At 39.5% G+C, this 14297-nt stretch overlaps 1 protein-coding gene across 1 annotated transcript; it reads right to left on the bottom strand.

The window, feature by feature from the left end:
* Positions 1–989: 989 nt before the first annotated feature.
* Positions 990–12005, bottom strand: def6c (DEF6 guanine nucleotide exchange factor c). The gene is made up of 12 exons (XM_026147526.2): positions 11487–12005; positions 10699–10839; positions 8204–8386; positions 7343–7573; positions 7106–7252; positions 6922–7030; positions 4913–5142; positions 4143–4250; positions 3757–3923; positions 3436–3634; positions 3246–3336; positions 990–1481 (listed from the first exon to the last, which is right to left on the bottom strand). The coding sequence occupies exons 1-12, from the start codon at positions 11580–11582 to the stop codon at positions 1279–1281; spliced, it is 1905 nt and encodes a 634-aa protein (XP_026003311.1). The 5' UTR covers positions 11583–12005; the 3' UTR covers positions 990–1278.
* Positions 12006–14297: the final 2292 nt, after the last annotated feature.

The following is a 14297-nucleotide window of genomic DNA, read 5'->3' as shown; positions in this document are numbered from 1 at the left end:
CAAGAGAAAGTTTGCTGTCACATTATTTATAACAGGTTGGGTTTTGTCCTCTGAGTTGAGCCTTTGGTTGCAGTTTATTAAAGAATTTCCTCTAAAGTAGCTGTTGATAAAGATTTAAAGTCGTGTTTATATACAGAAATATGCTTTAGTTCCTGTTTTTTTACATGTCTGCCTCAGTGGATCAGTAGAAGATCTGGTACAGGAAACTAGATGATGAAAAAAGGTTACGAATACACATATATATCTATATAGATACAGATATATATACACACACACACAGGTTGCAACGTAGTATTTTCATTTTTTCTTAGCATTTCTTTAACGTCTTGGTGCAAAAGAATACCTGCATTTGTGTGTAAAGAAATGTTACATATATACTCAAAACAGTTGGAAAAAAGAACTACAAATTTGGAAAGGAATTTATTCATGTTCTTACTCATGGATGGAGTACATGGTTTAAAAAACACTGAGGAAACAGATATGAGGCAGCTGTATCAACATAAAAACATTAATACAGTTAAAAATGAATAAAAAGTTGCACGCTTAAACTTATTTCTCTACAGTTTGTACAATTAATCCATGTAACAATAGGTTCTCTCTTAATATAGTAGTTATTAAAATATCTTTACATAAAAATACATTTTTAAGTACTCTCCAGTGGAAGTCTGTTGTGGCTTATGTTTCTAAATGACACAACCATAAAGCAGCCCACAGAATATACAAATATGTCTTTGATAAGTGAATGTTGGCTCCCACAATGGCCTGTTAAGTTATTGCAAAAATAATTTACTGCATAATATGTCAGATTAGAACATGTTATAAGCACAAAACTGAAGGGGAAGCAATAAAAACAAAAATTAAAAAACAAACACTAAATTAAGTTAAAGGATATTTCTTACTATACTATATAATTGTATAATGTTGCGTTTGATTGCAAAAGAAAACCCACCAAGAAAAAAAGAAAGAAAAAAAGAGAGAATAGAGTTTAATTTATTCAAAACACATTCTTTTCTTTTATTTAAGCTGTAGCGAGATTCAAATGGACAAAAGAGAAAGAAAAATATTACAGATTTGTTTTATTAATCATGAATAAACTTTATTATACACAACTCTAAATTTCAGTTGGTCTTAGTCAGATGTGTTTTTAATTAAATCCTGCAACACTGTGCTCGCTGCCACGCTGCCATCACTTTATATCTTAGTGTGCAATTCAAATATATACTTATTACAATATTTTTCCCCCTTAACTCTCAACTCGCGTTTTTAAAATGTCTGTGATCATATTTGTCCGTTGACTTCTGTCTGGGCCTCGAACGATTCATCAGACAGGTTGGCAGCCTCCAACTGATGCTCCAGACTTTCATCATCGCCTCTATTCTGATCAACTCTTATCTTAAACTTAGTGATGAACTCATTACTGGCCAGCGCGTCCTCCTTTTTAGGGCATGTGGGCTTTGATAACAGCCGGCTTTCCAGTCGCTCTGCAAAGAAAATTCACAAAACATTTCTTATTTGGTAAGCTTGTTAACAAATTTTAGTTCAGTTTTGCTGAAAGTTATAGCATGCATCAGGTAAGAAGCAATTGGTTTTTAAAAAGCATATACATTCCCCAAAACATTTTTATTATTTTGGAGAATAAAAGATTGTACACAATTTCCCTTTTTAAAGTAAAAAGATTATTAAGTCTAATTCTTACTTATTCAGTAGATTAAAGTATTGAAACATCATTATTCATAAAATATGCACATTACAAAATTAAAGTTATTCAAAAATTACTCAAGTACTTACTCCAATACTCACATTATTCAAGTAAATGTAATTTTTGCCAATGTAATGTCACATAAAATCTTAATCTGAATAAGGGATTTGAACCCCACTGTCACGGCCAGGGGATCAGCAGGCCGCTGACTAGTAGTGTTCTCTCTCTTGCTCTCTCGCCAGGGCGGAACTCATGGTGGGTTCACGCCCTCGGCCCACGCCCCTCTTAAGAGGAAACACCTGGGCCTCATCAGTGCAGCCAACATTTAAGCCAGGGAGTGGCTTCTACTCATCGCTGGATCGTTGTGTGTGACTCGCGTCAGTGCAGCCCGGCTCTGAGCAAGTTCTCATTTGCTTCCCTGTGCAAAACCTCTAACGTGTGTTTCCTTCTGTACATAGATCCCCTGGACCCGACTCTGCATTCCCCGAGCGGATTCCCTTTTTGTGTGAGTGTTTGGAGAGAGAGTCAGAAGAGGAGCAAGTGTCTTTTCCCTACCTGGATTTCCCCGGAGCCTTTTCCCTGTCACCGCTTTGTATATAGCACTATCCCCTGCACTGTTTGTACTGTGCATGCGGTTATTTTTCGTTTTAAGATTTCCGTGTTTAAATCATAATAAGATTTAGTTTTAATTTTTTTTTTTTTTCTTCTCGCCTGTCCCATTTGGTTCTTTAGCCATCAGAATTGTTGTCTGAAGACCAACAAGGATACCCAATGGATTTACTTTGCCAAATGGATCATCGTGGCATTGCCGTATTGGTCCATTTGGTCGATCTTTGTTTTTATTATTTATTATATTTTATTTTCAGATGTTACAGACGGGACAGACATGAGTGAGAGATAGGAAAGGGAGAAAGAAAGAGGAAGGAAAGGAAAAACAGAAAGGGAGAGGGACAGTGAGAAAGGGGGGGAGAAAAAAAATAAAAATCTCCTGGATCACCTGTTGAGAGAAGAATAGAAAACAAGCAAAAAAAGACAAAAAAAAAAACAAAGCAACATACTAAACACAACACCATCGCATTAATCTAGCTAAGTGTAAACAGCAGTAAATACTAAATATTCAATGTTGTTGTGCAGCACGCAGGACAGATGTGCTTCGAAGTAGCAGCCAAGAAAGGTGTAATTTGGGTCTACGAGCAGTGAACACCCGTGTGCATACCTGTGTGGATCAGCGCGCTTGTATTCCAAAGGTTTCTCCATGTAACGATCTGCTAGGGAGTGTGGGGGGGCCACAGCCCCGTCCTCCAGGGTGTGAAGCAGCCTTAATTAGTTTTAATTTTACTTGTTTACTAGTTTTAATTAACTTGAGGTGAGTCAGATTCTTTCATTCAAGTCACTGAATTAATCTCTTGACATGTTTGGGGGTAGGTGCCTTTTGTAGCATTTTAATGCAATTATCTGACAGATTATATGGTCTACACTGTTATTAACTATACTAACACTCTGTTCCTGAAGTCTGTACCGCAAAGAGGCAAAGTGAATACCGCACCTGCAGGAGTAATGGGGGTCATCAGTCGGTTCAGCTGGATGTTCCAGTGCCGTACATGTTGACTGGCATTCCTCAGCCTCTCCTGGACCTCCTGGAAACAAAAATCATGCAGGCATCCTCATCAGTGTTGTTTTAGAAGAGCACTAAATAAGATGCTGCTCACAAAGCCAGTCAAAACAAACTTGCTCACCTCCAGACGCTGGTGACTTCTTTGGCGAGATGCCTGCAGATCCTGGAGCTCCTGAGAGGCAGAGTTGAGGGCTGAGGGGGTGTCCTCATCGGGACTGCCATCTGACAGCTCCTGTATGGGGCTGAGGTTTTGCATTGTACGTTGCTGCTCCTGGAGGAGCTGGAAATGTTTCCTCTTTTCATCTTCAGCCCGCAGCAACCTGAAGGAGGGGAAAAAGGGAAGAAGCAACTGAAAATGTTAATACTTCTCATGGATATCTCAGATCTCCATCACAAATAAAATAATAAAGGGCCATAATAAGAGTTAGAAATCCATTGTTACCGCTCAAGCTCCAGTCTGGCCCTCTCCTCCTCCAGCCGAGCCTGGATCTCCATATTAAGGGCAACTTCCAGCTGCTGCTGTGTCAGCTCCAGCTCCCTGATCCTCTTCTTCTGTTGTTCAGCCTCCTTTTCCTTCACCTGCATCTCAGCCTGCATGCTGTCTTTTATCTATGCACACACACACAGCTACATAAACAGATGCACCAACAGAGCGGTATAAACTGACCTATTCCTGAATCACCTTTTCCTGGACTGTCATAACCATTTTTCCAAATCATTGTGAATTTTATAATGACAGTCAACATTTTGCTGCAGTTCTCAAAGATCAAAGTCAAGGAGAAAAGACTCTGTACATAATTGGTGTCAAGTGGAAAACTTTTTTTTTACCATCTCAGCCTCTTTCAGCTGTCTTTCCAGTTCCATCTGCACCTCCCTCTGCTTCCTCCGCTCTCTCTCCTCTGCCTCCCTTCGGCGAGTTTCCAGTTCCCGAGCATGCTGTGAAACAGATGAAAGAGCCATTGTTTGGTTTGTGTTTTCACCTCTATCCAGCAGGTGACACTAGGCCATCAGCTTCGAGGTTCAACGTATTGTGCTTTCAGCGGTGCTCTTCTTGATAACTTGGTTGAAGTAAGTGGGTATTTGAGTTCATGTTGCTTTCCTTACAGCTGTAAGTAATCTGCTCATTCCGCTTTTGATCTTTGGCACCAACAAGTGATTTTTTTCCCAGAGAAGTGCTGCTCACAGGAGATTTCCTCTATTTCAGACCATTTTCTATAAACCGGTTAGATGGTTGTACAGTTTCTGAAATACTCAGACAAGCCTGTCCGACACAAACAACAATGCATGTTCAAAGTCATTTAAATCCCATTTGACCTTCAGCAGGTCATCTTATTAATGTATACATGCCTAAATGCACTGAGCTGCTGCCATGTGATAGGCTGATTAGGTATTTGACCTAATGAGCAGCTCAACAGGTGTATCTAACAAAAATGTGGCCAGTGAGTGTACATGGTACTTTTTAAATGGACAAAATGAACTGCACTGGCAGCTGCCCAGTGCCACTATGAATTAGTTAAATAATCACTACCATGGATAGTTTGGTGCATGATGTAATTAAATAAATATTACAAAAAAAGATTCTTATAGCCCTCACTTACCTTGATAATGTTTTCAATCTCTAAGTCCTGTTTGTCTTTCTCTTTTTCTGTCTTCTCTGTCTCATGGATAGTCGAGTCATCAGATTGGCTGCCCCTGCTGCTGCAGCTGCTGCGGGCGCTCCGGCTGCGTTCCCGCTGACTGTTTTCCCGCTGGATCCGTCTCTTCAGTTTGAGTTCATGGTGAAGGGAAGACTTTCCCTCACTCTGAAGACGGAGGGCAGTTTGAATGGCTGAATAGTGAAAGAATACATAAAAATAGTAATGCAATTTTGTTGCCTTGCTATAGAAAATAATATATTAAAACAATTAAAAAAACAATATATTCCTTTTATAGCTTCCCTCAGAAAAGACTTCTTGCTATGAGTTGCATCTTAGCAAACCCTCATCATCACCTTCATTATCACCTGGATCAGCTGCCACACTATCATTAATCTTTGCAGACACCACATTTGCTGCTATAAATAGAATGAACAGCCTACGAACAAAGCAAAGATACAAACTACATGTACACTTTGTTTTTACATGAGAAAGCCATGGCAGCATTCTTTCATGAAAAAAAAAAAAGATGCGTCTCAGTGTTACAAGGCAGAGCTGTAAAAAAAATAGTTATGTCCACTTTAACCCAAACTTTGTACTTCTTTGTCTTTTTTTGTAGAAGAGGTGTTTTGTGCCCCTCTGTCAGTGACCTCTTTTCAAATTACCAAGCTGTCTGAACCTATTATTCATGAAATGTGGCTCCTTATCTCAGTCACAATCGTAGGCAAACACAATTTGTTATTACAGGAAGCAGTAACTAACTAGTTAAATCTCATTTAGTATCAACAACCTCCATCACACCTTTTCTTGCAGCTGTTTAAGAGACTTGCATAACCTAAAATCATGATGCTACCTGCACCATGCTTAATAGTGTTGTGCAGTGTTTTTGGTCATTGCTTCTTTTTTCTCAACTCTTAAAACTCCTTCTGATAAAAGGAGAAAGTCCTTGATTTTCTCCATTCGTAGACAGCTGCATTCTATAATGCTTCTTGTGGAAGTTAATGGCACTGAGTCATGGTTGAAAGCAGTTTTTATATAGTTACCAGAGACCATTTTTGTGCTTTATCTCTGTCCAACACCACAGTAAATTTTAAATTAAACAATCAAGACGTGACTGAAGTGCAGACTTTCACCTTTAATTCAAAGGTTTTTGAAAAAATAATGCATTAACTCTTTAGGAATTACAGCCATTTTTATACACAGTCCTCCATTTTCAAATGCTCAAAAACACCAATTGGCTAAAAAGCAGTTTCAGTGAGTCCCCTTGTTATTTTATGACAAATAAAGCAGACATAATATCTGTAATTTTAAAGAGGAGACCCAAAGAGATATCAGTGCAAATGAAGGAGGCCATCATTAGGCTGAAAACCTAAAATACACCTATCAGAGTATAGGTAGAGATATCACTGTTAAAGTCTGTAATCAAGAGGTGCCTTCATGAATGGAAATACAGAGAGCTTACAACAAGGTCCAAAGCACTGGTTACGCTCAAGAACTGGAAGGTCAGGTTAAACATTACTAAGAATAAAAAAGAGCCTGCACAGTTATGAAAAATATTGTAAAGATGAAATTGAGTTTAACTTGGAAATGTAGACAACGTCCTCCGTCAAACATGGTGGAGACAAAGAACTGAGTCACTAGTGTTTATTGAAGGTGTGACTGCTTATAGAAGTGGCACGATGAATTGTGGAGATACTGACCCAAAACATCGAGGGAAAACTATTTTAGCATTATCGAGTCTGGCTGTAACTGTGACTTAGTCAACATTTTATAAGCTTCAGCTGACTTCTGAAAGTTTTCTTAATCATTGGCAAAAGAAACACAAATAATTAGCAACCAATGAAACACAGATTGTTTGACAAGTGGCCTCAATATATCTGAAAGATCCTGGAATTATTTATATACACTATGATAAGCTTCAGTACATTTCAACCACACTAAACCAATGAGCACACACATTGTAAGTTACACACCTTGAGTCCACTCCACTTTCTGTTTCTGGTCAGGCGCGCTCATCTCGTAGGTTTTACTATGGGTTTTCACACAGAACAGACAGCGCTTCCCCTCCCTGTCTGGAATAGACTGAAACAAAAAAATGTTTGTAAGTCACAGCGTTGGTTGGTGAAGAGTTAAACATGCTGAGTTTTCCTCACTAACCTCTATGACACAGTTCTGATCCAGCTGGATCTCCCCTCTCTTGTCTTTTAAGTCCTCGCTGACATAGTAGGCCATGGAGGAGGGCTTCAGCACAAACCAGCGCTCAGTCCAATTCCTACGCACATGCCCCTTTTTCCACATGTAACCCTACAAAACAAGGGATCAATTGAAGAACAAAGAAAGACAAAAATGTCAAGGGAGCAGTCAAATAGGCTCCAGTGACACAGCACAACTCACTCTCTTGAGAACGCTGTGATAGATCTCCAGGAACACCTCATCTAAAGCCAGGCTGAAGGCCTCAGCGCTGGTGACGCTCAGCAGCCGGCCTGCACTCATATCCTCCAGGAAGGTCCACACGGACATTCCCTCTTCCCACACTGTAGCATCCTGCGATAGTAAGTCCTCCATGGGCTTCCCATCCCACTCCTCGCTCATCGCAGTGGAGATTTTCTTGAGGAGATACTCCACCTAGAAGCATTCAAATATTTGTATACGAAACTTTTTGCACATCGCTAAAACCAAATATTAACGGCACCGACAATGCAAATACTGACTCAACACAGATTGTATTCTGTGGTTTTGGGATATCACTCTTCATGAGGAGCTCACTGAGTGACTTCTACAGAAGCCGTTTATTTTTATCTCTGTCGACAGGAAACCAAAAGCATTATGGAGGAAGTGCAGGAAGGAAGAGCCTCATTAACTAACTTACTTGCACTTGTATTTTCCTAGTGAGAAAATCTTTAAACTGTCCTAACTCTGTCATCACACACAAATTATATTTCTTTTTGGGTATTTGGGTATAGCAGTGTCTAAAAACTACAAGCGTTGCTGGTGTTTGTTCCTCTAACTCTCTTAAATTGTTTCTTTTAAATCAAAAGTGAATTGTTTAACTTTTTGTACAATGTGTGTCCATTTTTCCATTTATAGCATACAAATGACTTAAAATATAATCACTGTGGATTTGAGCCTTTTCAAGAAAGCCCTAATGAATCAGGCCTCAAGCAGTTGCCTAAAATAAAATCCTCTCCAACTTTAAGTGTTTCTACAAATTCTCAGTGAACACATTTCACTCTCCTTATTCTTCATAACTATTACCTCCTCTGGTATCATCACCAGTGGGTATCGGTCCTCTGACAGAAGGTTGAATAAACAGAAGAGCTTGAAGCAGTCCCTTTCCGATAGCAGTGTCCCCTGTGGCACCCTTCTGAAGTTCTTCTTCATGGTCATTGTCCAGCACAGGTCATCAAATTTCTCCTTATCAAACATCCCCTTTTTGACCTGGAAATGCAAAACTGGAAATGCTCTGAACTGAAACTAAAATTGCACTTTTTAAAACAGTTTTACATAAGATTATTTGTTTCCTGAGGGGTGTGTTATGAAGGAAGTTCAACACTGCCTGGCTTTCTTATCATGAGACTGGTTATCATCTTTCTCGATTAACTCACGCTTTCTGCTTCAATCTCTGTGCACACTTATATAAAATGGGACTCGACTGAGCACTGCGTGCTGCAGTCAGAAGAAACGGGTTACAAAGATCTCTAAAGTTTATATAAATATAAGAGTAAAACACAACACTGCTGCTGCAAATAAGACTGACTGCTTCAGAAGATCATTAAGTTACAATAACTCAGCTACAACTCTTAACAGTGTAAAAAAAAGGACTTCAGCAACATTGGCATCAAGCATAAAAATATCACCAGCTGAGTACATGGAAAATCCTGTGACAATGTGACACACATTTCCACTGCTATGTTGCTAGTGAGGTGCACTCATTTTGTTAGATACACCTGTTTGGCTTCTCATTAACACAAATATTTAATTAGCCAGTCACATGGCAGCAGATCAATGCATTTAGGCGTGTAGATATTATTAAGTAAAGACGACCTACTGAAGTGCAAACTGAGCATCAGAATGGGGAAGAAAGATGATTTTAGTGACTTTAAATGGCATGATTGTTGGTGCCAGATAGTCTATGTCAAAAAACTGCTGATCTGCTGGGATTTCCCCACACAGCATTCTCTGGGGTTTACAGAGAATGGTCAGAAAAGAGAAAACATTGAGTGGTAAAAAATCCCTTGACTGCTTCAACAGTGATTGAAATAACTACTCATTACAACAAAGGTATGGAGAAGAGCATCTCTGATGTACAAAACAGTCAAACATTGAAATAGATGGGCTACAGCAGCAGAAGGCCACACTTCTATCAGCTAAAACAGGAAACTGAGGCTGTAATTCACACAGGCTCACCGAAACAGGACAAAATATAATTGGGAAAATGTTTTCTGGTCTGAGGAGTTTTGATCTCTGCTGTGACAAGTATTTTTTGTTGATGTAATAGTGGTGGGAATACTTTTTTGACACACTTTTACCCCTGAGTACCAACTAAGAATCACTGAAAGATTGCAGCCTACCTGAGAGTCACTGTAAAAAGAACCCAGCTGCGCTATAAAAATTGAAAAAGTCCCAGTGATTTTCTGCCAGTACATTTTCTGTTTTTTGAGAGAGGTTTTCATAAAGTGTAAATAGTCAAATTCAACGTGTGCTTAAAAAAAATTACAGTTTTTTTTGTTTGTTTGTTTGTTTTTGCTGACCATATCCACCCCTTTATGACCACAGTGTACACTTCCTCTGATGGATGCTTCCATGCTCCATGTCACGAAGCTCAAATAATCTCAAACTGGTTTCTGTAACATGATAAAGAGTTCACTTGAATTAAATGGCCTCCACAGCCACCAGATTTCCATCCAATAAAGTACCTTTGTGATGTAGTGGAATGGGAGATGTGCACCAACTGTGTGATGCTATCATGTCACCATAATCTCTGGGGAATGTTTCCAGCATCTTGTTGAATCTGTGCCGAAGGTTTAAGGCAGCTCTGAAGCACAGTGTGACTATTAGGCTAGCTAACACGTATTTCTTCAGCAGAGAATGTTGGGCTTTCAAAACTGAGACTCTGAACATAAACTGCCCGACCACGTTACGGTCTCAGCATAATGTCAAAAGAGAGTCGACCTTTGTGTCGCTGGAATGTCTGACTTTAAGATCACGATAGCCTGCTAACTAATCTCGCTTTGTAATCTTCATTTGTGGTTGTAAGCAATGTAACAATAGTTACAAACAAAGAAAAACCTGACAAAACAAAACCCAGGGGGTTTGACTGAACTGTTAATAAAGTACTAGCTGGAAGTATTCAGGCACAGCTAGGTTAAATTAAAGGGAAAATGTAAAATAGATATAAGGGCTATATTTTCCTCATCTCAATAAGTCCAAAACCAACAACTAGTCGGTTCTGAATTTCTTTTTAAGTTAGCCGGGTACTGTAGGTTTTTGCAAGTGTTACTCGAAACTGAGTAAATACTGCATGAAATGGGAATGTCATTCAACTGCAGATCGGCACACAGTACTGCACGACCAGCTGGCACGCAATGTAAACATAAACTTAAGTTAATGATCGTGGTAATGAAGGAGCATGAGATCGAGGGTAAAGGTACTGCTCAGTGATGTGTTCGTAAGAGTTTTGAACAACATAAATACAAGTATAACTGCAGCTGAAGGAAAACCCTTTGCATAGATTGTATTTTTTACATTACCTTATCCAGTATGTATTTGCTGAGGTAGGGCATGTAGCCATGATTAGACACTGGTCCATCATCATCATCCTGGAAATGCTGCTCCAGAGCAACGGGATCATGTGGGATGTTCAACACTGTGTACAAGTTGTGGGACAGCACCTGGAGAATTCAAACAGACATACAGCATAAGTGGATGGATAAAACTAAGCACAACTCCCGCACACTCCCTTGTTTCTTCACATATCAGCAAACAAACGCTCACAAGCACAGGCAGCTAGTCACCAGTGAGTAAGCATGTCAGGGCAGCTTTCTGCTATTTCCCTGGATTCTTCTAACCAAGAGGGGGGGGTCAGTTAGGCATGTAGGGAGTGGAGGGAAAGCAAGTTAACAGGCAAAATAAAACCTACCGAGGGGAAAAGAAGGCAAAACATAATATTCGTCTTTTATTTAGAAACCCTGACAATTTTGTGTGGTATCAAGGCCATGATAAGGTTGGACTTTCACCTCCACTCTGAACAGGCTAAACGTCTGTTAATGTCTGAAAAGATCTGGATTTGAGTGCGAGCTTTTAATCTGTCTGCGTGTCTCATGTTCCTCTGATTACAACACGAATTCACGCACAGTATGCCACCACACGTACACACCACTACGTTTGAGTTCTGACTTTAGACAGAGTCGAAGTGATGACCAAAGTAAAACTGCAAGAATATAAAGCGTTTGTGTTTGTCTCTGTGCTCTCTCCAGCGGACGCCCCTCGGTCTCAGTTTCCTGATCTTAAAAACGTCTCGCACTAAAATTCTCCTTACCTTTAACTGCGACTTGGAAACTTTCCCGCACTTCTCCACGTCCAGCGACGTGAAAGCGTACCAGATGGACTTCAGGAGTTCGGATTTTAGGTCCATTTTTTGGAGACCGCCGGGGACGCGCAAAACTACATTTCCGAAGCGGTGCGCAGCGGCTTTTTACGCAGCCACGGGTGAGCGCCCGTGTGGTGAGAACAGCCAAGCAAAATGTGGAGCAGAGCACTCACTGCGGTGCAAACGACAAAGGCCCAAAGTATCAGATGTGGTGCAGACTTAAAGAGGCGGAGAGCCGAAACAAAACCTGGAGCACCACACGGTCCTCCTCCCTTCTCATAATTCAACAAAACGATTTAAAATAGTGGGGAAAAAAGCAGACATGGATAGATCTCGACAGTGTGAAAATATTTACGTGATGATTTCACACTACATGTATTCACAGAACTGTATCTAAGGTATTTCTCCTGATAGGGTGGGCTCCAGAATTCCTCAACGCACTGCCAAAAACCAAAACCAAAGAGGAGGAATCCTGTTATCAGATTCAGGAGACTTGCTAAAGGACACACCCACCTTGGTAAAGAGCCCAAGGCCACATTTGTTTGAGTAGGTTAAAAATCTTAAAGGTTTGGGGGTGCCACAATATGTAGCCTGTGGCAAGGCTGAAGCACTTGAGCTTAATATTAGTAGTAGCAGTAAATGTTTTATTATTTAGCTCAGTGACTACGGATTATTTTTCCACTTTTCATGTTGTGTTTATGTGCATAACTTGCAGACATTTATTTTTGTACCTGATGAGCCTTTGATTTCATGCAATGGCGTTAAAAAATCGTGTATGCTGGGTTCAGACCTTTGATTCAATTCAAATGGACTAGAAATAGAGCATAAAAAGTTTGGCGTTTGTCTGAATTCAGGTGTCTAAATCTCTCTCAGAGCTCCTCTTTGGTTTGATTAAACTGGAGGTGGAGGCATGGCCTAACCTCGGGCAAAATAGGATACAACAAGCACAGCCTAATCAGACAGAAACCTTATTAGAGCACAATGTAGGCTAATCAATAGCATAATTAGGTCATGAAAATGGTTGTCATTGTTCAGAGGTCATAGCCTAAAGTCTCTCTACATCTAACAGTCATAGATGTTGGTTTTAAGGTAAATGTGGGGGTAAAGTATGAAAGACTTGATCACAATTTCTATTTCCATAATTTATTATTTTGTGCTCCATTGACCAATCAATGCTGGCTCAGGGTGCTCTGTTTCATCACCCTCAGCTGTGCATATGCTGCATATGCTGCACTCTGTTATCTCCCTTCAAGGGCAGATCTAATCACCATCGTCTCAGGTGCACAGCAGAAATGAGATGTCACTCAGTTAGCAATAATTCAGATTTACGTGGCCAGAGGTCCCAGCCATGATCTACTTCTCAATGCAATGAGAATTTCCTGCTCTGGCACACCTCCAGCATGACCTTCCCAACGAAATAAAGACATAGAGCTGCTTCTATAGCTCTTTAAAATGCATGCAAAAGGTTCCCACATTAAAGATGAAGGCTATAAATCAACATTAAAGAGAAAGAAAAACACATTAGAACCCCAAAGAGCTTCACAACATGTTTATTATGCATCAATTCTTCATTACCAGAATTTATACATTTAACATAATCGAGGGTAGAAGACTGTGGCAATCAACATTATATCACATATTTAGGCAAGTGTTTTCTTTGTTTATTGTTTACATAAATAGTTTACAGTGTAGGTCATGCTTGCTTGCAGAGCTGGTAATCATATACCAGTTATGCATTATTAAATAGGGAACGTTTATCATATATTACATTAATAAGAACAATAAAAAGGAAGAAATTTGGAGATGCACCATAATGAGAAGGCTGAAAGGGTTTCATATAATTTCAGTGCATAGTAATACTAAAACATGTACAATAAAACACATTCACATTCATCTTATTGAAATACTTTCTTTATAAGGTTGCATATGTCTCACAAGTATAATGCTAAGCTAAAAATCTAAGAAGAAGAGCAAGACAAATGTTTATATAACCCAACTTTTTGCTGTTGCTTGTTGTTTCATGCCAGTAGTGTGTGTTTCTAGTCATACCTTTCAATGATGTGCTTTGGAACAACACAGTGACATCTGGAAGAAACTGATCGAAAGCAGTCATAATTGAATAAACTCTCTAACCAAAGCTCTCGACACAGTGGAAATTAGTACGCACTACTGGGTGTAAAAACAACACAAAATACCAGACAGTAATATTAATCTCTTTTTAAAGCACCAAAACCAGCACAGAGTGATCTCTGAGATGGGAAAACTAAATGAAGTAGATACAAACATCTGTGAGCACAGCCAGACTAAACGATCAAAGTGGAAAACAGCTGGTGAACATTCCTGTGCATTTAGGACTGAGGTGTGCCAGAGGTGAAACGGTCCAAGGATCAAGTATGTAACACAGAGAGGTATATTATTTCATGCCATCATTTAAATATTTCTTAATTAATTCATACAGCAAAAAGGAGAAAATGTCTCACTGTACTGCCACCGGGTGAGATCTGAAGTCTGTTACGCAAACCCAGTTGTTCCTACGCTGTTGCATGTAGCACAAAAAACATTACATGAGAAGACAACCTCCATTATTCATGCTGAGGCCAGTGAGTGTAATACAGCTGCAAAGGCAAAAGTGACGCACAAAAGTAGTAACTTGACTGAAACCGCTGAAGGATAATATAAGAACATCATTAAAGTTGCAATATGCATTTTTTCCTGTAATACTTCATTTTAAAGTAAATATTAACTACACAATGATCAGTT

This window comes from Astatotilapia calliptera, chromosome 17, assembly GCF_964374335.1.
Source record: "Astatotilapia calliptera chromosome 17, fAstCal68.1, whole genome shotgun sequence".
In the NCBI taxonomy this organism is placed as follows: Eukaryota; Metazoa; Chordata; class Actinopteri; order Cichliformes; family Cichlidae; genus Astatotilapia; species Astatotilapia calliptera.
This window is presented reverse-complemented; position numbering and strand designations above follow the sequence as displayed.